General features: G+C 68.9%; 4 protein-coding genes across 4 annotated transcripts; 3 read left to right on the forward strand and 1 right to left on the reverse strand.

Moving 5' to 3' along the window:
• Window positions 1-431: 431 nt before the first annotated feature.
• Window positions 432-7,031, forward strand: RNF115 (ring finger protein 115). Its single transcript, XM_065740157.1, is given in 10 exon segments — window positions 432-610; window positions 2,787-2,845; window positions 3,088-3,139; window positions 3,687-3,830; window positions 3,832-3,884; window positions 4,982-5,050; window positions 5,463-5,535; window positions 6,160-6,253; window positions 6,690-6,805; window positions 6,883-7,031. Coding segments are annotated over 10 exon segments (867 nt in total). The 5' UTR covers window positions 432-523; the 3' UTR covers window positions 7,003-7,031.
• A 2,158-nt stretch (window positions 7,032-9,189) lies between these two features.
• Window positions 9,190-12,095, reverse strand: PEX11B (peroxisomal biogenesis factor 11 beta). Its single transcript, XM_065740159.1, has 4 exons — window positions 11,993-12,095; window positions 11,779-11,894; window positions 11,221-11,422; window positions 9,190-9,571 (listed from the first exon to the last, which is right to left on the reverse strand). Exons 1-4 carry the CDS (start codon window positions 12,046-12,048, stop codon window positions 9,199-9,201), a joined length of 747 nt encoding a protein of 248 aa, XP_065596231.1. The 5' UTR covers window positions 12,049-12,095; the 3' UTR covers window positions 9,190-9,198.
• A 541-nt stretch (window positions 12,096-12,636) lies between these two features.
• On the forward strand, window positions 12,637-20,732 carry LIX1L (limb and CNS expressed 1 like). The gene is made up of 7 exons (XM_065740160.1): window positions 12,637-12,968; window positions 17,032-17,194; window positions 17,470-17,471; window positions 17,702-17,841; window positions 17,928-18,023; window positions 19,149-19,226; window positions 20,479-20,732. The coding sequence occupies exons 1-7, from the start codon at window positions 12,677-12,679 to the stop codon at window positions 20,719-20,721; spliced, it is 1,014 nt and encodes a 337-aa protein (XP_065596232.1). The 5' UTR covers window positions 12,637-12,676; the 3' UTR covers window positions 20,722-20,732.
• A 2,211-nt stretch (window positions 20,733-22,943) lies between these two features.
• RBM8A (RNA binding motif protein 8A) lies at window positions 22,944-25,624 on the forward strand. The gene is given in 9 exon segments (XM_065740158.1): window positions 22,944-23,031; window positions 23,590-23,610; window positions 23,613-23,647; window positions 23,746-23,821; window positions 24,674-24,810; window positions 24,888-25,001; window positions 25,003-25,025; window positions 25,578-25,602; window positions 25,604-25,624. Coding segments are annotated over 9 exon segments (519 nt in total). The 5' UTR covers window positions 22,944-22,964.
• The last annotated feature ends 53 nt before the right edge of the window (window positions 25,625-25,677 follow it).

Raw genomic sequence — 25,677 nt, forward strand, 5'->3', positions numbered from 1 at the left:
CTTCCCCGGCCACTCACCTCCGCTGGATAAAGGGCCTTTCAGACCCCGGGGCCCCTCTCCCCGCAGTGAGGTCCTGGCAGATCCCCGTGCCCCGCACAGTGAGGTCCTGGCAGATCTCCGTGTCCGTTCGTACCCTCCCCGGGGGTCGCGGCGCTGTCGGGGACCCCAACGCCCCCATCCCGGGGCCCGCGATCCCATTGGGCCGCGTGTCCCCGCGTGTCCCCGGGGCAGTGGCACCGTGGGGGTCCCCGCGTTCCCCCCCGGAGCGCCCCGCACTCACCCCGACCCGTCCGACGTCCACGTGACCAACGCGGCAAACCCCGCTTCCGGCGTTGGGACGCACACTTCCGTTCTGGCGGCCCCTGGGCCGCTCTATCCGCTTCGTCTCGTTGTGCCGCGTGCGCCCCCGGAGCGGCAGAGCGGAGCGGACCGGAAGTGCGGGCGCTCTATCCGTCGCGCCGCCGTCTCGCTGTCCGCCGGAGGACTGACGGCAGGGAGCCGGCGGAGGCGGCGGAGAAGGAAGATGGCGGAGGCCTCGGCCGCGGCCGCCGTTCCCCAGCACCGCTTCTTCTGCCACAGCTGCAAAGGGGAGGTCAGCCCCAAGCTGCCGGTAAGCCGCGGGAGAGCCCCGAGGGGCCGGGCCGGGCCGGGGGAAAGGCCGCGGCCCTCAGCGCAGCGCCGGAGCGGAGCGGACCCCCTCCCCCCCCGGCCCGGGGCGGTGTGGGCAGCGGCGGCCGACTGCCCCTCCCCCACCCTCCTGTCCCCCCCCCACCGTCCTGGCGGTGTCCGGGAGTGAGGCGGGGGGGGTGGGAGGGGAGGGGCTGCTGTGAGACCCCGCCGCGCTCCGGCTGTGGGGTGACCGCCCCCTCCCCCCCCCGCCCCTCTGAGCGGTGTGGGGTCACAGCCCCCGCTCCTTCCGCCGTCTGCGGGGGCCTCTGCCCCTCCCCCCCCCGCCCCCCATCCCCCGATAATGCGGTCCGGGAAGGCCCCCCCCCCCCACCCCCTCCTCCGGGGCTGTCAGAGCTTTCCCGTCGCCCCGGGGGCTGCGGGGGATCCCCGCTCTCGGCCCCATAACGGCGCCCTATGGCGCTGCGGGGTGGGGGGCGGAGTGGGGCCGCCGCGACCCCAATGTTCCCCACGCGGAGCTCCGCGCCGGACGCGTCGGGATCGCGGTCATCTCCGCTCTCGCCCCATTCCTGGGGCCGTGCGGGGCCGGGGTCGGTGCCGTACGGACCTCGGGGTGGGCTCGGAGCGCCGCGCCCGCGGGGCAGTGCCGCTGCTCCGGGACTCCGCAGCCGTTACCGCGTCCGCGCCGCCGCTGTCGCTATGCGACCGTGGGGCCCCTCCCCCCCCCTCCCCCCCCCCGGGGACGGCTCCGTGCCCCCCCCGCCGTGCGGCCCCGCGCGGCGCTCCGAGCCCACCCCGAGGTTCATCCCCGCTCCGCGCGCCGCAGCCGTGAGCGCTTCGTCCGCCGCCTCCAAAGAGCGGCGCCGCTGCTCATCCCCCGCTGCGCCACGCGGAGCTCGGTGCCACGCGGAGCTCGGTGCCACGCGGGGCCGGGACCGCGCTGCTCGGTGCTGTGACACCGCTGCTCAGTGCCGCCCCCCCCGGCTCCGTCCCCGTCCCCCCCCCCGCGGTTCCCTGCCCTTCTGAGTGGGATCCGGCGCCGCGTGGGCCGTTCACGGCCGTGGGTGCGCGCAGTGCGTCCTCGCGGCGCTGGAGGGCGATGCCGGCGCTCCTGGGGCACTGCGCCCGGATCCGGAGCGGGGCTGAGCGCGGTGTGCTCACTGTGCCACGCACGGCTGTGCCACGCACGGCTGTGCCACACGGAGCCGTCCCCGGAGCGCAGTGCATCGCTGTGCGCTGTGTGTGTGCCCCCCGTGGCCGTGGGGTGGGGTCGGGAGGTGACGCCCCCACCGCCCCCCACCCCAACGCTGCTCCTTCTGCTGAGCCCCAAAGGGAGCGCCCGGAGCCGGGGCTGCTCCGCGTCACACGGCGTCGGGGGGGGGGGGGGGCGGGGGCTGTGGGGCTGAGTGTGGGGCAGGGCTGGGGGGGGGGGAGCGGGGGGGGGGCTGCGCCGCTGCTGCTGCTCCTCCTGACCCACTGCGGACCCCCACGCTCAGACCGCTCCTCTCCGTGTGCGCTTCCAGCTGTGCCGTGGCCGTGCACGTGGCCCGCGGCCTCACGGCATCGCTCGTGCCACGCGTGTGCTGCTGTGCCATATACCCCCACACTGCACCCACGGGTGGCACATCCTCCCTGTGCCCACCCTGCTCCCATCGAGGCACGCTCCCCCTGCACCCCCTCCCCGCACCCACGCTGCACCCATGGGTGCCCCCCCACCCCCACCCAGGTCCCACGCGTGCCGCTGCCACCCACGCTGTGCTCCTCGTGGTTCCCTCTCCCCCGTCCCCACACGGAGCTGTGCAGTGTCACCCCGGGCGTCACAGCCCCCGACCCACAGCGTGGGGCGACCCCCACCCCCCCATGGGCAGCTCCGCTGTGGGGCAAGCCCCACACCCCCCCGGCCCCACTGCACCGCGGGGGCTCCGGGTCCCCTTCGGAGCTCTGTGCTCCCACAGTGCTGCGTGGGGGTGGGGGGTGGGGTGGGGGTGGGGGTGGGGGGTCCGCGTCCCACGGGTGTGCGCTCTGCGGAGCTCCCACAGCTCAGCCCTTCTTCCTCCTCTCCCTCCCTCCCTCCTCTCTCTCTCCCTCCCTCTTCTCCCCCTCCTCTTCCTCCTCCTTCTCCCTCCCCCTCCCCTTCCTCTTCCTCCCCCTCCTCACAGGAGTACACGTGTCCCAGGTGTGAGTCCGGCTTCATCGAGGAGGTCACGGACGATTCCAGGTAATGCAATGATGGGGGGGGGGGGGAGCTCGGTGCCCCCCCCTCCCTGTCCCCCCCCCCACGGTGCTGGGATCTACTCCCCCCTCCCTGGCTCCCCCCCCCCGCTCCATTTCCCTCCGCACAGTGCAGGGATCCGTTACCCCCCACTCCGTGTCCCCGCTGCACCACACTGGGGTGTGTCCCCCCCCCCCCCCCGTGGTCCCATTTCGGGGGGGCCGCACTCAGCGCTGCCCCCCCCGCAGTTTCCTGGATGGCGGTGCAATGGAGGACGGCCCCACGGCGCAGTTTGCGGAGGTGCCGCGTTCTGCTCTCCCTGTGGCCCACGGGGGGAGGGGGGGAACAGTGGGATGGGGTGGGGGGGGGAGGGAGGGGGGGGAACAGTGGTGTGGGGTGGGGGAGGGAGGGGAGAGGGGTGGGAACAGTGGGGTGGGGTGGGGGGGGAGAGGGAGGGGGGGAACAGTGGGGTGGGGTGGGGGGGGGAGGGAGGTGGGGGGGAACAGTGGGGTGGGGGGAGAGGGGAGAGGGGTGGGAACAGTGGGGTGGGGTGGGGGGGAGAGGGAGGGGGGGAACAGTGGGGTGGGGGGGGAGGAGGGGGGAACAGTGTGATGGGGTGGGGGGGGTGGAAGGAGTGATTGGGATTGGGTGGGGAGTAAGGATGGGTGGGGTTGGGGTGCGGGAGGAATAGTGGGGTGTTGGGGGTGGGGCAGGAAAGTTCGGGGGGGTTGGGCTGGGGTCGGGTGGGGGTGGGGATGGGGAGGAACGGTGGGGGGAGGGGGAGGAGCGCTGTGCCCCGTCCGTGTGGGGCCGCGTGACGCAGCCGCGCACTCTGTGTGCCCCGCAGCTCTGGGACCACCTGGACCACACCGTGTTCTTCCCCGACCTCAGACCCTTCGTGGGCGGTGCCGTGGATCAGGACACGCGTGGCCACCAGCCCCACGCCGACCTGTGGGGGCCGGGCCGGCCGCCCCGCTTCCCCATGGCGCGGAAGGTACCGCTCGCGGGGCAGCTCACGGCCCGAGCGCTCCCCGGCCATCGAGGGGTACGTGTCCCCGTGGGGGGGGGAGGGGGGGTCCGCAGCTCCACGGGGAGCGCTGCGTGGGAGCGCTCTGCGTGCGTTGGTGGGGTGGGGAGGGGGAGGGGCACTGAGGGCAGGCTGACACAGCTCCGCTCGGCTCGGCTCGGTTTGGCACAGCTCGGTTTGGTTTGGTACTGCTCAGTTTGGTTTGGTACTGCTCAGTTTGGTTTGGCACAGCTCAGTTTGGCACAGCTCAGTTTGGTTTGGCACAGCTCGGTTTGGCACAGCTCAGTTTGGTTTGGTGCTCAGTTCAGCTCAGCTCGGTTCAGCTCAGTTTGGTTTAGTTTGGTTCACCGTGGTTCGATGTGGTTTGGTTCAGCTCGGTTTGGTTCAGCTCGGTGTTTGGCTGAGCTGAGCTCGGTTTGATTCAGTTGTTTGGTTCAGTTCACTTCAGCTCAGTTTGGTTCGGTTCACCACAGTTCGATGTGGTTCGGTTCAGCTCGGTTCAGTTTGGTTCAGTTCAGCTCGGTTTGGTTTGGTTTGGTTGAGCTGAGCTCAGTTTGGTTCAGTTCGGTTCGGTTGAGCTGAGCTGAGCTCGGTTCAGCTCAGTTTGGTTTGGTTCAGTTTGGTTTGGTTCAGTTCAGCTCGGTTCAGTTCAGCTCAGTTTGGTTCAGTTCAGTTTGGCTCGGCTCAGCTTGGCTCGGTTTGGGGCTCGGTTTGGTTCAGCTCGGCTCAGTTCAGTTCAGCTCGGTTCAGTTCGGTTTGGTTTGGTTCAGCTCGGTTCGGGTCAGCTCAGCTTGGCTTGGTTTGGCTCGGCCCAGCTCGGCTCGGCCCAACTCGGCTGGGTTTGGTTTGGCTCGGCCCGGCTGGGTTTGGTTTGGCTTGGCCTGGCTCGACTCGGTTTGGCTTGGCCCAGCTGGGTTTGGTTTGGCTTGGCTCAGCTCGGCTGGGTTTGGTTTGGCTCGGCTCAGTTTGGCCCGGCCCGGCTCAGCCCAGCTCAGCTCGGTTTGGCCCGGCCTGGCTCGGCTCAGTTTGGCTCGGCCCAGCTCGGTTTGGCCCGGCCCGGCTCGGCCGGGTTGAGCTCAGCTCAGCGCGGTGTGTGAGCGGTGCCCCTCCCCCAGGATCATCCAACAAATCTTCGCGGGGTTCTTCGCCAATTCGGCCGTTCCCGGCTCACAGCCGTTCTCGTGGTGAGTGCACCAGTACGCACCAGTACGCACCAGTACACAGCAGTGTCAGTGCCCAGGAGCCTCCATTCCCGGTGCCCCTCGTGGTGGGGGAGGGGGGCACTGTGGGGCGGTGTGGGGTGTTGTGGGATGGGGTGGGGGACTGTGTGGGGCACTGTGGAGCTGTGGGGCACTGTGGGGCTGTGGGGTGCGGTGGGGCTGTGGGGCACTGGGGTGCGGTGGGGCGTGGTGGAGCTGTGGGGCACTGTGGGGTGCGGTGGGGCGTGGTGGGGCACAGTGGGGCACAGTGGGGCGTGGTGGAGCTGTGGGGCACTGTGGGGTGTGGTGGGGCTGTGGGGCACAGTGGGTCGTGGTGGAGCTGTGGGGCACGGTGGAGCTGTGGGGCGCGGTGGAGCTGTGGGCGCTCGGTGCGCAGGAGCGGAATGCTGCACTCCAACCCCGGGGATTACGCGTGGGGACAGAGCGGCCTCGACGCCATCGTCACTCAGGTGAGCGCCGCGCGGCTTCCGGCGTGGGGGAGGGGCACGCGTGGGGCCTGACCCACACCTTCCTCCTCCCACCCACTGCCTGTGGGGCACGGTGTGGGGCAGAGCTGTGGGGCAGTGTGGGGCTGGGAGCTGTGGGGCACAGTGTGAGGCAGAGCTGTAGGGCTGGGAGCTGTGGGGCAGAGATGTGGGGCACAGTGTGGGGCTGGGAGCTGTGGGGCACATTGTGGGGCAGAGCTGTGGGGCAGAGCTGTGGGGCAGTGTGGGGCTGGGAGCTGTGGGGCACATTGTGGGGCAGAGCTGTGGGGCAGAGCTGTGGGGCAGTGTGGGGCTGGGAGCTGTGGGGCACAGTGTGGGGCAGAGCTGTGGGGCAGTGTGGGGCTGGGAGCAGATGATGAGAACCCACTGACGTCAGTCGGTCCCAGTTTGGAGATGGGGACCCCCAGATCCCAATTGAAGTATGGGGACCCATAGATCGCAGTTCGGCGGTGGGGGTCCGCTCTGTGGGGCGCTGCACTGCGCTGCGTCGCTGTGGGTCAGCCCTCGCTGCGCTGTGGGGTCGGTGCCGGGACGCAGCCGCTGCCCCATAGCGCCCCATAGCGCCCCACACCGCGCCGCGCTCCGCAGCTCCTGGGGCAGCTGGAGAACACCGGGCCGCCCCCCGCCGACAGAGAGAGGATCTCCGCTCTGCCGACGGTGGCGGTCACGCAGGATCAAGTGGGTGGGTGCCCCGAAATCGGGGGGTGCCCCAGGAGTGGGGGGTGCCCCAGGAGTGGGGGGTGCCCCAGGAGTTGGGGGTGCCCCGAAATCGGGGGGTGCCCCAAAGAAGTGGGGGGTGTTCCAAGAGTGGGGGGTGCCCCGAAATCGGGGGTGCCCCAGGAGTGGGGGGTGCCCCAGGAGTGGGGGGGTGCCCCAGGAGTGGGGGGGTGCCCCAAGGCCACCGAGGTCGGTGGGTGCCCGCGTTCCGGGTGGGGGTGGGGCGGTGGGGGGGCACGCAGACGGCCCCGCGCCGTTTCCCGCGGAGTCGCACCCGGGGGCGCCGCGACAAAACCGTCATCCGCCGCTCCGCCCCCCGCAGCGCTCCCCGCGGGGGTCACGCGTGGGGGTGGGGGTGGGGGTGCGGGTGGGGCGCGCCCCCCCTGACGGCGCCGTTGCAGACGCGGGGTTGGAGTGCCCGGTGTGCAAAGAGGACTACGCGGTGGCGGAGCGCGTGCGGCAGCTGCCGTGCAACCACTTCTTCCACGGCGGCTGCATCGTGCCGTGGCTGGAGCTGGTAAGCGCCCACGCGGGGCCGTCCCCCGCGCGCGGATCCCCGCGCCCCGCCCGCTCAGCGCGTCCCTCCCCCCGCAGCACGACACGTGCCCGGTGTGCAGGAAGGGCCTGAGCGCGGCGGACGCGGCGCGGCCCCGCGGCCCCGGGAGCGGCGACGGCGGCGACGGCGCTCCGCCCCGGGAGCGGTGGACGTTCTGAGCTCCGCGCGGCGGCTCCGGGGGAGGGGCGGAGCGCTTCGGTTCCCCCGAAGCGGCCGCGGAACGGCCCCGAACGGCGCCGCGCGACGCGGGACCTCCGGGGGCCGCGGGCGGCTCCGGGACTCCGCCGCGCTGCGGGAACGGCCGCGCGTGGGGGGGGCGGGGGGCGGGCGGAGCCGGGCGCGCTCGGAACGGCCGCGCGTGGGGACGGGAGGGGCGGCGGACGGAGCCGGGGATGCTCGGAGCCCCGCGCGGGGGACGGGGGCGGCGGTGCGCGCGTGGGGCTCCGGACCCACGCCAGATTCTTCTCCTCTTCGGCCCTAATCCGCGTGGGGCTCCGTCCCCCCGCGTCGCGCCGCGCGTGTGTGTGTGCCCGAGCCCGTCCGTGGCCCCGGTTCCGCGTGTCCGTGGGTCCGTCCCGGAGCCGCAGCGCGGTTGTCCCGCGGATCCCGCAGCGCTGAGCGGAGCCCCGCACCGCTCCGTTGCGGCGCTGCGGTCGCGGAGTTCGTGCGGCCGCGGTGGCGGCCGAGAAATAAACGCCTTTCTAAGGACGGCCGTGGGGCGGACGCTGCCCCACACCGCCCCCCACGGCTCCCTGCCCCACACCGCCCCCACGGCTCCCTGCCCCACACCGCCCCCCACGGCTCCCTGCCCCACACCGCCCCCACGGCTCCCTGCCCCACACCGCCCCCACGGCTCCCTGCCCCACACTGCCCCCCTGGTTCCCTGCCCCACACCGCCCCCCCCACGGCTCCCTGCCCCGCTCCCTGTCTCCCCCCCCACTCCCCCCTCCCGCCCCGCTCCTCGCCGGGGTGGGGGTCCGCACTCCCCCGCTTTCCCGCATCCCATCGTTACCCCACGCCTGGATTGAGACCCCTCAATTTTTATTTATGGGGTTATGGGGTGCCCCCCCATCCCATAGATGGTTATGGGGTGGTTTCAGTGTCCCCCAGCCCCCCAGGTCCCATATCGAGGTTATGGGGGGACCCACAGTGGGGTCAGTGGGGCAGAACCCCAAAGCAGCGTCAAAGAGGTGGAGATTTTGGGGTGCGGGGATCCGGGGCACACGGTTCGGGGTGCAAAGACGGGCGATTTGGGGCGCTGGGGCGGGGGTCTGGGGCTGTGGGGAGCAAGGTTTGGGGTGTATGGGGTTTGGGTTGCAGGGCTCGGGGCTGTGGCGCGCAGGGGTTGGGGGGCAGGCTTTGTTGATGGGGTTTTGGGGGGGGGCAGAGATGGTTTGGGGGCGGGGATTGGAGGCACGGATCGGGGCGGGGGGGGGAGGCGCTGCCGATGGGAACACATGAGGAAACCGGGGGGGTTTTGGGGTCCCGCGGGAGCCCGGGGGTTACGGAGTTACCCGCGCCCCACAACTGCCAACATTTGGGGCGGATCCGGAGCTGCCGCAATCAGCGCTCATTTATTCATTAACGGCGCAGCGCAACGAACCTCCGCGGGACTGAACCGGAAACGGGTCCCGACCCGCCCTGCCAGGACCCAACTCCCCCCCCTTCCAGACCCAGCTGTCCCTTCCAGGACCCAACTCCCCCCCTTCCAGACTCAACTGTCCCCTGCCAGGACCCAACTTCCCCCCTTTCCAGACCCAGCAGTCCCCTGCCAGGACCCAACTCTCCCGCTTCTAGACCCAGATATCTCCTGCCCAGACCCACTCCTGCCCTTCCTGAACCCAACTCTCCTCTTCCCGGACCCCACTGTCCCCTTCCAAGACCCAACTCCCCCTTCCCAGACCCATTTCTGCTTTCCCAGGGCACTCTGTCCTTCCCAGCCCCAACTCCCCCCCATCCCATCCCCATATCCCCATCTCATCCCCACATCCCCATCCCATACCCCCACCCCCCCCATCCCATCCCCCACCCCATGCCCACGCCCCGCGCTGCAGACGCAGTCCCCACGCGGCCGCCCCACGGTGCCACGGCAGTGCCGTTGTGCCCCACAAACACGGGGGGGGGGGGTGGGGGGGGAAAGCACCGACCCCCAGCAGCCGCCCCGGCCGAGAGGCGCCGTGAGATGTGGGGCCGGAACCGCCCCCGGCACCGCACGGAGATGGTCCGAGCGCTCCGGCACCGCCGCCCCGCGGGTCCCGCTCTGCCCCGCACCGCACCGCCGCAGCTCCGCGCTCCTCACAGCGGAGGCGGAGCACCCAAGGGCCCCTCGCGCCCCACAGCTCCGTCCCGCAGCGCTACGGCTTCAGCTTCAGCCACGGGTGGACCACGGTGAGGACGGAGAGCACGGACGACACGAGGCCGCACAGCCCCACGAAGGCGGGGCCGCTGCGGTACAGCCCCAGCTTGTCCAGCGGGATGAAGAGGTCGCACGCGTTCCGCAGCACGTCCAGCAGCAGCGGAGGGTTCCCCCGAAGGACGCGCAGCAGAAGGCGCAGCTGCAGCCGCAGCCGCAGCCACAACCGCTGCGGCCCCGTCCGCTGCGGCCCCTCGGCCTCCGCCCGCGCCGCGGTGCCCCTCCCGCGCTTCCCGCTCTCCTCGCGCTCCATCAGCACTCGGATCTCGTAGGCGTCGCGGCTCAGGTTGACGACGAGCGCGAAGAGGTAATACCTGCGAGAGCAGAGAAACGCGGCTCCGGGCGCTGCGGGGCCGGGGAACCGCGCAGGGCTACGGGAGAGAACGGCCGCGACGACGCGGAGCCCACGGCGGTGAGAGCTGAGCACCGCCCCACTGCGCGGCCCCACGGGGCACGACGGCGTCCTGGCGGGACAACGGCTGGCTCGTACCTGACTGCACATCGACCTCGAGCCGGCAGCGTGCCCCGGTGCCGCAGAAGGCCAACGCTGTCCTGGTTGGACAACGGTTGGCCAACAGCTGACGGATATCAGACTACAGGTTGACCATGAGCCAGCAGTGCGTCCTGGTGGCCAAGAAGGCCAAAGGTGTTGTGGTTGGCCAACGGCTGACTGATATCTGACTACAGGTCAACCACGAGCCAGCAGCGTGCCCTGGTGGCACAAAGGCCAACAGTGTCCTGGTTGGCCAGCGGTTGAGCAGAGGTTGATGTCAAGTCAGCAACGTACCCTGGTGGCCCTGGTGGCCACCAGCTGACTGATATCTGACTACAGGTTGACCACGAGCCGGCAGCGTGCCCCGGTGGCACAGGATGAGAACACTGTCCTGGTTGGCCAACGGTTGGCCAACAGCTAACTGATATTTGACCACAGGTCAACCATGAGCCAGCAGCGTGTCCTGGTGGCCAAGAAGGCCAAAGGTGTTGTGGCTGGCCAACAGTTGGCTGATATCTGACTGCAGGTTGACCACGAGCCAGCAGTGCATCCTGGCGGCCAACGTTTGGCCACCAGCTGACTGATATCTGACTGCAGGTTGACCATGAGCCGGCAGTGCCCTGGTGGCACAGGAGAACGCTGTCCTGGTTGGCCAACAGTTGACTATTCGACTACACATCAACCACGAGCCAGCAGCGTGCCCTGGTGGCACAGAAGGCCAACGGTGCCCAGGTTGGCCAACAACTGACCAACAGTTGGCCAATATTTGAGTACAGGATTACCACAAGCCAGAATCATGCCCCAGTGGTCAAGAACACCTGGCTGGCCCACAAATGAACAGTGGTTGAACACGGGTCAGCAGCGTGCCCCCGTGGGCCAGAAGGAGAACAGTGTCCTGGTTGTCCTGGTTGACCAATGGTTGGCCAATGGTTGACCAATGGTTGGCCAACGGTTGGCTGACAGGTCAACCACGAGCCAGCAGCGCGCCCTGGTGGCACAGAAGGCCAACGGTGCCCCAGCTCACCCATTGGTGGCCCAAAAGCTGAGCGGTTTCCTGGGGGGCACTGCCCACTGAGGGCCATCGGGGCAGCGAGGAGCTCCCCACTGTGCTCTGCTGTGGGGAGGGCACAACGGGGCACTGCGCCCAGCGCTGGGCTGCCCAGTTCAGGGCAGACTGGGAGCTGCTGGGGGAAGGTGCGGAGCTGGGCAGGGCCTGGAGCCGCTCCTGACAGGGACAGGATGAGAGCCGGGGGGGAGGGGGGGGGGCTGAGGGGGATCTGAGATTGACATCTGAAGGGTGGGAGCGCTCACACGGACACGAGGATGAACCCGCGTGCCATGACAGCGGCAGCGCCGCAGAGCAGAGCGCAGGGAGGTGGGGGGCTCCAGGGCCGCTCCAGGGCTCTCCCCCATCCCCCCCCACGGTTCTGTGGGGCTGAGCCGGACCCCCCGGCGCTCCCCACCCCTCACCTGAAGGACCTCTGCCCCCACTTCTCCTGGTCCACGCCGGGCGCCAGCCCCACCCTGCCCGCCCACAGGACGTTGTCGCAGGCGAAGTACATGGCCCTGTTGAGGTGGCTGAGGGTGACGCAGAAGCGCAGCACGGTGTCCGACAGATGGATCGCGCGCTTCGCCGCCTCCACGGCGTCGGCCGAGCTGCCCAGGCGCAGCACTGCGGGCACAGCGGCGTCACCAACGCCCGGGGGGTGCAGACAAACGTGGGCTCCCCTCCCATCCCCCATAAGTCCTTTCCCTCCACCTCCCCCCGGCCCTTGGTCCCCCCCGAAATCTCTCTCCCCCACCTCCACCTCCCACATGTAACCCCCCCCATCTCTCCCCCCACACCTCTAAAACACCTCCTCCTCTCCCCCCCCCCCCCACTCCACCACCTCCCACCTGTCACCCCCGTATCTCCCCCCCTCCTCCCATCTCTAAACCACCTCCTCTCCCTCCCCTCCCCCCACTCTTCCACCCCCCCTCGCCCCCCCATTCCTCCTCGTCCCACCTGTAACCCCCCCCCCCCCTCACGCTTCCTCCCGAGGCTCAGATGCTCCTCCAGCCGTTTCACGCTGCTCAGGAGCGCGGGGTTCGCTCCGTTCCTCCGCAGAACGTCCCCGGCCAACGTGCACGCGTACTGCGCGGCCCTGCGGGACACGGCGCGGGCTCAGGGCCCGGCGGGGCACAGCGGGGGGGGCCGGGCCCGAGCGGGGCCCGGTGTGTGGGGGGGAGCGCGGCCCCGCACCTGAGGAGCCGCTCCCTGGCCTGGCTCTGCGCGCTGAGGCGCACCCACGTCTCCATGGCGCTCCCGACTGCGGGCGGCGGCGCGCGGCCACTTCCGGCGGCGCCGTTGGTGGGGGGGGGGGGGGGGGGGGTCGAAATGAGACGAGCGCCACCTAGAGGCTGGAGGGGGCGCGGCTTAGCCTACTCCTATTGGCTGGACGCCGATCAAAACGGAAGTGGCGATTGGGCAGTTGCGACAAGAGCCCGTCTCAATCCTGGGGAGGAGCCCTCTGATTGGCCAGCTTCGCTCTCGCCCTCTCGCCCCGCCCCCGCCGCTGCTGCTCTGCGTTTGGATGCTCTTTTTCCTCTGTTGTTTTCGCGAGCGCCGCAGCGCAATTGGCCGCCGATCCCTCAGGCCCCGCCCCATTCCCGCATCCCTCATTTTGATTGGTGCGGGAAGCCGAGCGCTCCCCCCTCCCTCTGAGCCCTCCCCCCTCCCCGTCCCCTCCCACCCCCCCTCCCCCGGATCTCCTCGCTGCGATTGGTCTCCTTCCCTCCGCCCCGCCCCTCGGGCCCTTCCGCGCACGCCATTGGCCGAGACCTCCCCCTCCGCCCGCCCCCTCCCCGCGCTCATCTCCGCGCCCATTGGCCCCGCGCGCCGTGAGTGGCAGCGGCGGCTCCGCGGTGCTCCCCCGTCGCAGAGACGATGGAGTCGGTGCGGGCGCAGCGGCTGCAGCCCGGCGTGGGGGGAACGCCGCGCTCCCTGCGGCCCGGGGTCACCGGAGCCCCCGCGGCCCCCCCGCCCTCCGCCGTTCTTCCTCCGGCCGCGCTGGGGCCGGGGCTGGGGCTGCCTCCGCCGCCGCCCCCGCTGGGTCTGCAGGGCCCCTCCGCCTCCGCGCCGCCGCCCCCCCCCGGCTCGGGGCCGCCCGCGGTGCTGCGGGAGGCGGTGGAGGCGGTGGTGCGGAGCTTCGCCAAACACACGCAGGGATACGGCCGCGGTGAGCGGGGGGGAAGGGGGGGTTGGGGCGGCGGCTCAGGGTCGGTCCGGTCCCGTCCCGTCCCGTCCCGTCCCGTCCCGTCCGGTCCCGTCCCCGCTCGGCGCCTCCGAGCAGTGCCCCCCCCCCTCCTCTCCCGTCCCACCGTGCGGGGTCTCTCCCCCTCCTCGTGCCCCCTTTCCTCTGTCTGGCCCTCTCCCACCACCCCCCCCCGCCCCCCCGCGTTGCGTTTTCCCTCCTCCCCCATCACTCCTTCGTTTCGCTCCGTTCGTTCCCCCCCTCGCTCCCCCACTCCCCCTCCGCTCCCATCCCCCTCTCCCCCCTCACTGCCCCATTTCCCCTTCTCTGTTCCCTCTCCCCCATCGCTCCTTATCCCCCTCACCTCACTCCTCCCTTTACTCCCTTCGCTCCCCAATTCCCCCTTCTCCCCCCATTTTCCCCCGTTCCTTCCCCCCCCCCCCCCCGCAGTGTTTCGCGTTCGTCCCCGCAGACGTTGGGCTGAGAAGGGCAGCGTGGGGGGAGGGGGGGGGGTCCACGTCCGCAGGGAGGGACGGGGCGGGCGCTGCCGCGGAGGGTTCCACTCGTGTCGGAGCAGCGCGGTCCGATGTTCCCATAACGCAAACGGCAGCGGAGCGACGGCCGCAACTCGCGGCTGTGCGGCCAACGCGGTGCCCACCCGGCCCCGCACCGCCCGCTCTGCCCCGCACCGCTCTGCCCCGCACTGCCCGGCCCCGCACCGCTCTGCCCCGCACCGCTCGAGGGAGCGCCCCGCGGGGACGTTCGGTGTTCGCAGTCAGAGATCTCTGCTCTCCGCTCAGAGCAGCGGGGCCGGGCAGGGAGTGCTGGCAGATGCTGCTCCGCTCCGGAGCCGTGCTCGGTGCCGCTGTGCCGGCCGAGCTCTGGCCGCAGCCGCACTGCTCCATGTGGAAGCGTTTAGCGGTGCAGTGGTGTGGGGCCAATGTGCTGCGGTCCGTGCGAGGCCGCACTGCTCAGCCAGGAACACGAGGGGCGGTCAGGCCGTGCTGCTCAGAGCGTCCCTGGCTCACAGCGTCCCTGGCTCGGGCCGTAGTGCTCCGTGTCCCTGGCTCAAGGCATCCCTGGCTCAGCTGTGCTGCTCCGTGTCCCTGGCGCAGAGCATCCCTGGCTCCGTATCCCTGGCTCAGGCCGTCCTGCTCTGTCCCTGACTCAGAGCGTCTCTGGCTCAGACCATAGTGCTCCATATCTCCGGCTCAGGGCATCCGTGGCCCTGTCCCTGCCCCTGCCGTCTCTGTCCCTGCCCCTGTTTGTGGCCCTGCCCGCGCTGTGTCTGTCTCGGACAGGAGCTGCTGAAGCTCTGCCACACGCTTTGCGCTCCTCACTGGACTGAAATCCTTTGGGCTGCAGAAGGAGTCACTGCTCCCCGAGAGCCACAATTGTGGGACCTTGTGGGGTTCAGGTGACCCTCCAGAAAGCCACAGCTGTGCCCCCATGGCACCGGGCTCCCAGTAACGGAGCGGTGTGGGGCAGAAGGACGCACCGTGCCCGGCACAAAGCGGTGCTGGCACAATCACTGCAGCGCTGGGGAGGGACCTCCAGAGATCCCTGAGCCCAACCCCCACCAACACAGCCCAGGCAGCGCAGCTCGGGGTCCTGGAGGGTCTGGGACGTCCCCCGAGAACCCCAACCCCGACCCCACAGCTCTGTGTGCAGCTCCAGTGCTGCGGCACTGCCCGGGGCACAGTTCCCACGCACACTGGTGCACACCTTCCCGTGCTGCACTTTGTGGCCGTTTCCCCTCGTCCCATCCCCACGCACTGTGAGAAGAGTCCGGCCTCGTCCCTTTGCCTCCCGCTGCTCACATATGGACAGACGTGGATCTCATCCCCTCGGGGTCTCCTGTTTTCAGCCCCAGCTCTCTCAGCCTTTCCCCATAAGGGAGATGCTCCTTTATCATCTCCGTGCCGTGCTGGACTCCTCCCAGCAGATCCCACAATCCCAGAACCGTAGGGGTTGGAAGGGACCTCCAGAGATCAGCGAGTCCAACCCCTGCCAAAGCAGTTCCCTACACCAGGTCGCACAGGTAGGCGTCCAGGTGGGTCCTGAATATCTCCAGAAGAGACCCCCCCCACCCCCCCGGGCAGCCTGTGCCACTGCTCTGTCACCCTCAACCCCAACACGAAGATGTCGGCCAGGTCAACCCATAGGGAACTACATGAAGATGTCGGCCAGGTCAACCCATAGAGAACTACATGAAGATGTCGGCCAGATCAACCCATAGGGAACTGCATGAAGATGTCAGCCAGGTCAACCCATAGGGAACTGCATGAAGACGTCGGCCAGGTCAACCCATAGGGAACTGCATGAAGATGTCGGCCAGGTCAACCCATAGGGAACTGCATGAAGATGTCGGCCAGGTCAACCCATAGAGAACTACATGAAGATGTCGGCCAGGTCAACCCATAGGGAACTGCATGAAGATGTCGGCCAGGTCAACCCATAGGGAACTACATGAAGATGTCGGCCAGGTCAACCCATAGGGAACTACATAAAGATGTCGGCCAGGTCAACGGACACGCCTCGGGCAGTGCCGCAGCACTGGAGCTGCACACAGAGCTGTGGGGTCGGGGTTGGGGTTCTCGGGGGACATCCCAGACCCTCCAGGACCCCGAGCTGCGCTGCCTGGGCCGTGTTGGTGGGGGTTGGGCTCGGGTTGCTGCGGTGCTCTGTGCCCGGTGCTGGGAGCAGCGGTTCCTGTGGGGCTGCGGCAGTGACACCAACGCTGTCCCCGTTCCCCTCAGATCAGATGGGGTTGGAAACGGCCTCAGATGTCACTGAGGTTCAGCCCCGACCGTGGGAGGGAGGGTGGGCACGCACTGCAGGACCTCCGCCACCCTGTGGTGTCACTGGGGTCCCATCCCAGGAGCTCTGTGTCTTTGGGGTCCCATCCCAGGAGCTCTGTGGTGTTACTGGGGTCCCATCCCAGGAGCTTTATGGTGTTTTTGGGGTCCCATCCCTGGAGCTCCGTGTCATTGGGGTCCCATCCCAGGAGCTCTGTGTCTTTGGGGTCTCACCCCTGGCACCCCATGGCTTTGGGGTCCCATCCCAGGAGCTCTGTGCCTTTGGGGTCCCATCCCAGGAGCTCTGTGGTGTCTTTGGGGTCCCATCCCAGGAGCTCTGTGGTGTCATTGGGGTCCCATCCCAGGAGCTCCGTGGCTTTGGGGTCCCATCCCAGGATCTCTGTGGTGTCTTTGGGGTCCCATCCCAGGAGCTCTGTGCCTTTGGGGTCCCATCCCAGGAGCTCTGTGGTGTCATTGGGGTCCCATCCCAGGAGCTCTGTGTCTTTGGGGTCCCATCCCAGGAGCTCTGTGGTGTCATTGGGGTCCCATCCCAGGAGCTCTGTGGTGTCATTGGGGTCCCATCCCAGGAGCTTTGTGTCATTGGGGTCCCATCCCAGGAGCTTTGTGTCTTTGGGGTCCCATCCCAGGAGCTCTGTGTCTTTGGGGTCCCATCCCAGGAGCTCTGTGCCTTTGGGGTCCCATCCCAGGAGCTCTGTGGTGTCATTGGGGTCCCATCCCAGGAGCTCTGTGGTGTCATTGGGGTCCCATCCCAGGATCTCTGTGGTGTCTTTGGGGTCCCATCCCAGGAGCTCTGTGGTGTCATTGGGGTCCCATCCCAGGAGCTCTGTGTCTTTGGGGTCTCACCCCTGGCGCCCCATGGCTTTGGGGTCCCATCCCAGGAGCTCTGTGCCTTTGGGGTCCCATCCCAGGAGCTCTGTGGTGTCATTGGGGTCCCATCCAGGAGCTCTGTGCCTTTGGGGTCCCATCCAGGAGCTCTGTGTCTTTGGGGTCCCATCCCAGGAGCTCTGTGGTGTCATTGGGGTCCCATCCCAGGAGCTCTGTGTCTTTGGGGTCCCATCCCAGGAGCTCCGTGGCTTTGGGGTCCCATCCCAGGAACTCTGTGTGTCATTGGGGTCCCATCCCAGGAGCTCTGTGGTGTCTTTGGGGTCCCAGCCCCGGCGCCCCGTGGCTTTGGGGTCCCATCGCTGCTCCGGGGCTCCGCTGGGGCTCACCGCTCGTGTTCCCCGCAGTGAACGTGGTGGAGGCGCTGCAGGAGTTCTGGCAGATGAAGCAGTCCCGTGGGGCGGAGCTGCGGAACGGAGCGCTCGTGGTGTACGAGATGGTCCCGGCAGCAGCCCCCCGTACGTGTGCTACGTCACGCTGCCCCGGCGGCAGCTGCTTCGGCAGCTTCCAGTACGGCCCCGCGATGCGGCCGCGCTTATGGGGCGGGGTGGGGCGGGGTGGGGCGCGGAGGGGCTTTCCTGCGGGTCAGACCCCGAATCGCTCCTCGGGGTGCGGAAATAATCCGGGATGCGAATGTTGGTGTTGGATCGGCGCTCCTCCCACAGGAGGGGAGCGCCCACCCCACACCTCTGCCCAGAGATGGCAGCGGCGCCGGATCACATTGCTGCGTTGTGGGGCGGCCCCACTGTTCTGGTGGTGTGGGGTGGAGCGCTGCTGTCCTGGAGGTGTGGGGCTGGGGGGAGGACACTTACAGCCCCACTGTTCTGTTATGGTGTGGGGCAGTAGCCCCACTGTAATGCTGTGGTGTGGGGCAGCAGCCCTGGATGTGTGGGCAGCAGTCTGTTATGATGTGGGCAGGAGCCCCGGTGTGTGGGGCAGCAGTCCTGTTATGATGTGGGGCAGCCGCCCTGGATGTGTGGGGCAGCCGCCCCACTGCTGTGCCGGTGTGCCCCGCAGTTCTGCCCACGAAGGCCGAGGCGCGGAGGAGCGCGGCCAAGATCGCGCTGATGAACTCCGTGTTTAACGAGCATCCGTCGCGGAGGATCACGGACGAGTTCATCGAGAAGAGCGTCTCGGAGGCGCTGGCGTCGTTCAACGTAAGGATCCGCTCCGTGGGGCGAGCCCGCGGCGCTGTGGGGCGCTCCTCTGCGCTCTCACGGTTCCTCCGCCCCCAATGTCGCAGGGGAACCGGGACGAGGCGGACAACCCCAGCACCGGGATCGGCGCCTTCCGCTTCATGCTGGAGTCCAACAAGGGCAAATCCATGCTGGAGTTCCAGGTACGCCGCGCGGGGGCGGGCTAAGCGTGTGGGCGGGGCCATCTATGGGGGCGGTGCCATCTGTGGGGGCGAGGCTAAGCGTGTGGGGCTGGGCTGCGTGTGTGGGTGGGGCTGCGCGTGGGGGCGGGGCTGCGCGTGGGGGCGGGGCTATGCGTGGGCTCGCGGTGCAGCGTTGGTTGGGGATCCCCAGCTCACACTCATTGTGCCCCAGCTCACACTCACTGTGCCCCAGCTCACACCCACTGTGCCCCAGCTCACACCTCACTGTGCCCCAGCTCACACCCACGTGTCACACCCGCAGTGCGGATCCGTCCCTCTGCTCTGCAGCGCTCCCCCTCAGAAGGGGTGTTGGTGTCACACAGTGTTGGTGTCCCCATAGTGTGCCCACAGTGTGCCCGTAGTGTGCCCGTAGTGTGTCCACGGTGTGCCCATAGTGTGCCCGTAGTGTGCCCACGGTGTGCCTGCAGTGTGCCCGTAGTGTGCCCGTAGTGTGCCCACGGTGTGCCCATAGTGTGCCCGTAGTGTGTCCACAGTGTGCCCGTAGTGTGCCCACGGTGTGCCCGTAGTGTGCCCGTAGTGTGCCCGCAGTGTGCCCACGGTGTCCCGTAGTGTGCCCACGTGTCCCTGTAGTGTGCCCACGGTGTGCCCGCAGTGTGTCCACGATGTCCCCACGCCCCCCCGCTGGGATCCCACGCGGTGCTGGCCGCTGTGGGGCCGCCCCTCGGGTTCACATCCCCTCGTGCCACAGCGGCTTTGGGGTGGCGGTGCCGCTGTGCTCTGCCCACAGCCGTGGGGCGGCCCCACGGGGACAGCGTTGGCTGTGGGGTCACTCCCAGCGCTGCTCTGCGTCCCTCCGTGGCCCCACAGACACTGCACTGTGAGCTCTACTCCGGGGCCGTGGTCCCACTGGCAGCGCCGCGTGGGGCAGCATCCTATGGGGCTGACCCCTCTGACCCCGCTGACCCCTCTGACCCCGCTGACCCCTCTGACCCACTGACCCCTCTGACCCCACTGACCCTCTGACCTCACTGACCCCTCTGACCCCACTGACCCCTCTGACCCGCTGACCCCTCTGACCCCGCTGACCCCTGTGACCCTCTGACCGCTGACCCGGTGCCGCTGCAGGAGCTGATGACGGTGTTCCAGCTGCTGCACTGGAACGGCAGCCTGAAGGCCATGCGCGAGCGGCAGTGCTCGCGGCAGGTGGGCACCCCGAGTCCGAGCTGGGGGGGCTGCGCCGGAACGGGGGATGGGGGGTGGGATGGGAACGGGGGATGGAACGGGGGATGGGAATGGGGGATGGAACGGGGATGGGATCGTGGGCACGGTGCCGCTGTCCCAACACATCCACACCACTGGGGTCGGGAACTTCTTCCTCACATCCACCCCAAATCCCCGACGTGTCGTATGGCCACCCACCCGTGTCAGTGTCACGCTGTGGGATCCCCCCATGTCCGTGTGGCACTGTGGGGGTGGTGCTGCCCCCGTGTCAGTGTCACGCTGTGGGTCCCCCCTGTGTCAGTGTCATGCTGTGGGTCCCCCCCCGTGTCAGTGTCATACAGTGGGTCCCCCCCGTGTCAGTGTCATACAGTGGGTCCCCCCTGTGTCAGTGTCATACTGTGGGTCCCCCCCCGTGTCAGTGTCATGCTGTGGGTCCCCCCTGTGTCAGTGTCATGCTGTGGGTCCCCCCCATGTCCACTGTTGCTGTGGGTCCCCCCCGTGTCAGTGTCATGCTGTGGGTCCCCCCCGTGTCAGTGTCATGCTGTGGGTCCCCCCCCGTGTCAGTGTCATACAGTGGGTCCCCCCCGTGTCAGTGTCATACAGTGGGTCCCCCCTGTGTCAGTGTCATACTGTGGGTCCCCCCCCGTGTCAGTGTCATACAGTGGGTCCCCCCTGTGTCAGTGTCATGCTGTGGGTCCCCCCCCGTGTCAGTGTCATGCTGTGGGGTCCCCCCTGTGTCAGTGTCATGCTGTGGGTCCCCCCCATGTCCACTGTTGCTGTGGGTCCCCCCCGTGTCAGTGTCATACAGTGGGTCCCCCCCGTGTCAGTGTCATGCTGTGGGTCCCCCCGTGTCAGTGTCATACAGTGGGTCCCCCCCGTGTCAGTGTCATACTGTGGGTCCCCCCCCGTGTCAGTGTCATGCTGTGGGTCCCCCCCGTGTCAGTGTCATGCTGTGGGTCCCCCCCCGTGTCCGCGTGGCAGTGGGGGTGGCGCTGCCCCCCGTGTCCGCGTGGCAGTGTGGAGGTGGTGCTGCCCCCCACGTGTCCGCGTGGCAGTGGGGGTGGCGCTGCCCCCGTGTCCGCGTGGCAGTGTGGGGTGCGCTGCCCCCCGTGTCCGCGTGGCAGTGTGGGGTGGTGCTGCCCCCCGTGTCCGCGTGGCAGTGTGGGGGTGGCGCTGCCCCCCGTGTCCGCGTGGCAGTGTGGGGGTGGCGCTGCAGCCGCCCGCCCCCCCGCAGGAGGTGCTGGCGCATTACTCGCACCGCGGCCTGGACGATGAGATCCGGCAGCAGATGGCGCTGGATTGGCTGAGCCGGGAGCAGAGCAGCCCGGGCGCGCTGTGCCGGGAGCTCGCGGCCACGGAGCGCGACCTGGACGAGGCGCGGCTGGCGGGGAAGGAGCTGCGCTTCCACAAGGAGCGCAAGGACATCGTGCTGCTGGCGGCCGGGCAGCTGGGGGGCACGCACCCCGCGGGGTGCTAGGGCCGCCCCCCGCACCCGGGCCCTTTTGCACATTTTATACCTTCCTTCCCTTTTTTAATGTAAAGAACCCGAGCGCTCCTGTACAGATTTTGATACTGAATCCTCCAATGCTCGCTTCCTCTTCTCCACCTCCACCTCCTCTTCTTCCTCCACCTCCTCTTCCTCCACCACCACCTCGTCCACCTCCTCCTCCACCTCTTCTCCTCTTCCTCCACCTCCTCCTCCTCCTTCCTCCACCTGCACCTCCTCCTCCTCTTCCTCTTCTTCCACCTCCTCCTCCTCCTTCCTCCACCTCTTCTCCTTTCCTCCACCTCCTCCTCCTATTCTTCCACCTCCTCCTCCTCCTCTACCACCTCCTCTTTCTCCTCCTTCCTCCACCTCCACCTCTTCTCCTCTTCCTCCACCACCACCTCCTCCTCCTCTTCCTCCACCTCCTCCTCCTCTTCCTCTTCTTCCACCTCCTCCTCCTCCTCTACCACCTCCTCCTCCTCCTTCCTCCACCTCCACCTCTTCTCCTCTTCCTCCACCTCCTCCTCCTCTTCCTCTTCCTCCACCTCCTCCTCCTCTTCCTCCACCTCCTCCTCCTCCTCTACCACCTCTTCTTTCTCCTCCTCCCCCACCTCCACCTTCTCTTCCACCACCACCACCTCCTCCTCCTCTTCTTCCTCCACCTCTTCTTCCTCCGCCACCTCATCCACCTCCTCCTCCCCTTCTTCCTCCACCTCTTTTCCTCTTCCTCCACCTCTTCCTCTTCTCCTCCTTCCTCTTCCACCTCCTCCTCTTCTTCCTCCACCTCCTCTTCCTCCATCACCTCCTCCCTTCCTCCTCCCCCTACACCTCTTCTCTCTTCCTCCTCCTCCTCTTCTTCCTCCACCTCCTCCTCCTCTTCTTCCTCCACCCCCCTTCCCCCCCCTCCTCCTCCCAGTATCACATCACGGTGGGGTTGGAGGGTACCCCGAGGACCCCCCACCACACGTGGGAGCACCGCGCTGCCCGGGGCCGTGAACCCCCCAGGGTCGGGCCCCCCTCCCCCCCCCGGGCTTCGCGTCCCGGGGAGACCCCTCCGTGGCGACGTTGCGTTGTTTAGGACGCATCCCCGCCACCTTTTGGGGATCCCACGGAGTGGGCCGCCCCCCACCCCACACAGCCACGCTATGGGGCAGAGGTGTGGGGCGCTGCCCCCCCCCCCCCCCCCCCCCCCCGTGGGGGCCGCGCGATCCGCCCCACTTCTCCGCCCCATTTCGATACCGCGGGGCCGCGATCCGCCGCAGCGGCGCCGCTTTGCACCGTCCGTCCGTCCCTCGGGGCCGCTCCGCTGCCCATCCCCCACAGCACTTCCCGTTCCCGTACGGTGGCGGTCGGGGGACGGACGGCAAAAGGGGCGGGGGGCACTGCACAACGATCCCCCCCAAATCCCCCCCCACACCGCCCGGCCGCCTTCTGCTTTTGGGGTGCCTTCCTCCTCCTCCTCCTCCTCCTCCTCTTCCTCCTCCTCTTCCTCCTCCTCTTCCTCCTCCTCCGAAGCTCTGTGGGGGTGGGGGTGGCACAGCCCTCGGGACCCCATTCCCACGGGGTTGGCATCGCCCCGTGCCCCTCCATCCCTCACCGGGACCCCTCCGTCGTTCCCCCCCCCCCCCCCGCGCCCCCTCCATCCCTCACCGGGACCCCTCCGTTCCCCCCCCCCCCCCCGCAGCGCCGCACGGGGCACTGCGCGGCCGCGCCTTTTGTAGGGACGGATTTATACAATAAATGCTCCGCGATGGGGATCTGTGGGGTGCGTGAGTTCCTGTGGGCAGGGCCGCCCTGATCCGTGGGGTATTTATGGGGTGCGGTGTGTTTCTGTGGGGCAGAGCCCCAGGGCCGCTCTAATCTATGCAGTATCCATAGGGTATCTATGGGGTATCCATGAGGTGCATGTGTTTGTGTGGGGCAGAGCCGCAGGGCTTCCTCACCCCATGGGGTATCTATGGGGTATTTATTTATGGGGTACACAGCCCCACAGCCGCCGCCCTCCACGCGTTATCTATGGGTCCCCATGGGCGCCCACGGCGCATGCGTGTCTTTGTGGACCTTCCCAAGATGGCGTCGTGCGCCTTTCCTCCCCCCTTCTTCCGCCTGCCCTCCCCAAGATGGCGGAGCCCCGCTCCCGCGGCGTTGCGTGACGTACTTCCGGCGCGCCTCCACCCCGCTTCCGGCGCGGTTCCCGTCGTGCACCGCGTGGCGGTTGGGGAGAGCGCGGCAAGATGGCGGACGTGCTGGACCTACGCGAGGAGGGCGGGGAGGACTTCGCCATGGACGAGGACGGCGACGGTGGGGGCGGGCGAGGAGCGGGGGCCGGTGCCGGGGCCCGGGGTCCCTCTGCGGGGGGGGCGAGGTTCGCGTCCCGGCGTCCCTATCCCGGTGCCCGGTGCCCCCCATCCCGGTGGCCCGGTGCCCCCATCCCGGTGCCCCCATCCCGGTGCCTGGTGTCCCTATTTCGGTGCCCGGTTTCCCTATTTCCGGAGCCCGGTGTCCCATCCCGGTGCCTGATGTCCCCATCCCCGTGCCCGGTGTACCCGTTCCGGTGCCCGGTGTCCCCATCCCCGTGCCCGGTTTCCCTATTTCCGGTGCCTGGTGTCCCTATTTCTGCTGCCCCGTGTCCCCATCCGGTGTCCCCCTCCCGGTGTCCTGTGTCGCTGTCCCCGTCCGGAGTCGGTGCCGCTGTCCCGGTCCCGGTGTCCCGCTCCCGGTCCCCGCTGTTCCCCGTGTCGGTGTCCCTGTGTTGCTGTCCCGGTGTCCCCGTCCCGCTGTCCCCGTCCCGGTGTCCCGGTGCCGCTGTCGCTGTCCGGTGCTGTGGCGCAGCTCGGCTCAGCGCCGCTGTCCGTGCAGAGAGCATCCACAAACTGAAGGAGAGGCCAAGAAGCGGAAGGGCCGCGGATTCGGTCAGGTGGGGGCGGCGCTGCGGGGGCGGTGGGAGAGCGGCGGTGGGCGGTGGGCATTGGGCAGTGGGCGGTGGGGGTCAGCGCCGCTGTGTCCCACACAGAGGAGGGGGCGCGGGCACGCGCGCGGGAGGACTACGACAGCGTGGAGCAGGACGGCGACGAGCCAGGGCCGCAGAGGTGTGAGTACCGGCACCATGGGGGGCACCGAGGTGGGGGTGTGAGGCACTGGGATGGGGGTCACCGGGAATGGGGTGTGGGGTACTGGAATGGGGGGTAAGGGATGGGGTTTGGGGCACCAGGATGGGGGGCACTGGATGAGGCTTGTGAGGCACAGGATGGGGGGCACCGGGGGTGGGGGTCACTGGGAATGGGGTGTGGGGTACTGGGATGGGGGGTAAGGGATGGGGGGCACCAGGATTGGGTGTATGGGGCACTGGGATGGGGGTCACCGGGATGGGGCGTGTGAGGCACTGGAATGGGGGGTAAGGGATGGGGTTTGGGGCACTAGGATGGGGGCACCAGGATGGGGTGTGTGAGGCACCAGGATGGGGGGCACCGGGGTGGGGGTCACTGGGAATGGGGTGTGGGGTACTGGGATGAGGGGTAAGGGATGGGGGGCACCGGGATTGGGTGTATGGGGCACTGGGATGGGGGGCACCTGGAACAGGGGGCAAGGGATGGGGCATGTGGGCACTGGGATGGGGGGCACGAGGATGGAGCGTGTGGGGCACCGGGATGGAGAATAAGGGATGGGGGTCACAGGGATGGGGGTGTGGGGCACTGGGATGAGGTGTGGGGCACTGGGATGTGGGGATGGGGTGTGGGGCACTGGGGGTAGAGTGCGAGGATGGCATATGGGGCAGGAGGGACACAGTGGGGCTGTGGTAGTGTGTGGGGCTGGGATGTGGGGCTGGAGAGGGTCACAGTGGTGCTGTGATGGTGTGTGGGGCTGGGTTATGGGGCTGGGATGTGGGGCTGGATGTGGGGCTGAGATGTGGGGCCGCTGTGTGCCCCCCACCCCTCGGGCGCAGCGGTGGAGGGGTGGATCCTGTTCGTCACGGGCGTCCACGAGGAGGCGACGGAGGAGGACATCCACGACAAATTCGCCGAGTACGGAGAGATCAAAAACATCCACCTGAACCTGGACAGGAGGACCGGGTACCTGAAGGTGCGGGGGCTGGGGGGGGGGGGGGGGGGGGGGCTCAGGGGAACGGGCGGGGGGTCTCACGGCCCTGCCCCCCCCAGGGATACACTTTGGTGGAGTATGAGACGTACAAAGAGGCGCAGGCGGCCATGGAGGGGCTGAACGGGCAGGAGCTGATGGGGCAGCCCGTCAGCGTGGACTGGTGCTTCGTCAGGGGGGCCCCCGAAGGGGAAGAGGAGGTAACGACGGGGGGGGGGGAGAGGGAGGGAAAGGGGGCAGGGAGGGGGAGGGGAGGAGGAGGGGGGACAGAAAAGGGGGAAGGGAAGGGAGGGGGGAGGGAGGGAGGACAAAGGGGGGAAGGGAGGGGGAGAGGGAGGGAAAGGGGCCAGGGAGGGGGAGGGGGAGGAGGTGAGGGGGAGGGAGGGGAGGGGAGGAGGAGGGGGGGAGAGAAAGGGGGAAGGGGAGGGAGGGGGGAGGGAGGGAAGACAAAGGGGGGGAGGGAGGGGGAGGGAAAGGGGCAGGGGAGGAAGGGGAGGGAGGGATGAGAGGGGACGGAGTGGGGGGGTAGGGGAGAGGGGGAGGAGTGGGAAAGGGGGGGAGGGAGGAAGAGGGGGTAGGGGAGGGGGAGGGGACGGAGGGGGGGGAGGGGACGGAGGGGACAGACAGGGTGGAGGGGAGGGAGGCGGGGTTGGGGGAGGGAGGGGAGAGGGGGGGGGGTCTGCGCCCCCCCCCACACACACGAAAGAAAAGGAGCCCCCGAGAAACACCCCCACCCCACATCTCCCGCACAGGGGTGGGCGCCGGCGGAGCAGGAGTCCCCGACCGGAGGCGCCGGTGATGGAGCCCACGTGACAGCGCCCGAGGGGTGGGGGGGGGGGGGGAGCGGCTGTC

This window comes from Cyrtonyx montezumae, unplaced genomic scaffold, assembly GCF_038088225.1.
Source record: "Cyrtonyx montezumae isolate F1298 unplaced genomic scaffold, pur_monq_1.0 scaffold_259, whole genome shotgun sequence".
NCBI classification, from domain to species: Eukaryota; Metazoa; Chordata; class Aves; order Galliformes; family Odontophoridae; genus Cyrtonyx; species Cyrtonyx montezumae.

Excerpts from the sequence above, each read along its gene's own strand:
- PEX11B (XM_065740159.1), bottom strand. The coding sequence starts at position 12,048 with ATGGAGACGTGGGTGCGCCTCAGCGCGCAGAGCCAGGCCAGGGAGCGG. Across the intron at positions 11,895-11,992 it reads GCCAGGGAGCGGCTCCTCAG|GGCCGCGCAGTACGCGTGCA; the intron begins GTGCGGGGCCGC and ends CGTGTCCCGCAG. Across the intron at positions 11,423-11,778 it reads TCTGAGCCTCGGGAGGAAGC|TGCTGCGCCTGGGCAGCTCG; the intron begins GTGAGGGGGGGG and ends CTGTGCCCGCAG.
- LIX1L (XM_065740160.1), top strand. The coding sequence starts at position 12,677 with ATGGAGTCGGTGCGGGCGCAGCGGCTGCAGCCCGGCGTGGGGGGAACG. Across the intron at positions 17,842-17,927 it reads AGGCGCTGGCGTCGTTCAAC|GGGAACCGGGACGAGGCGGA; the intron begins GTAAGGATCCGC and ends CCAATGTCGCAG. Across the intron at positions 19,227-20,478 it reads AGCGGCAGTGCTCGCGGCAG|GAGGTGCTGGCGCATTACTC; the intron begins GTGGGCACCCCG and ends GCCCCCCCGCAG.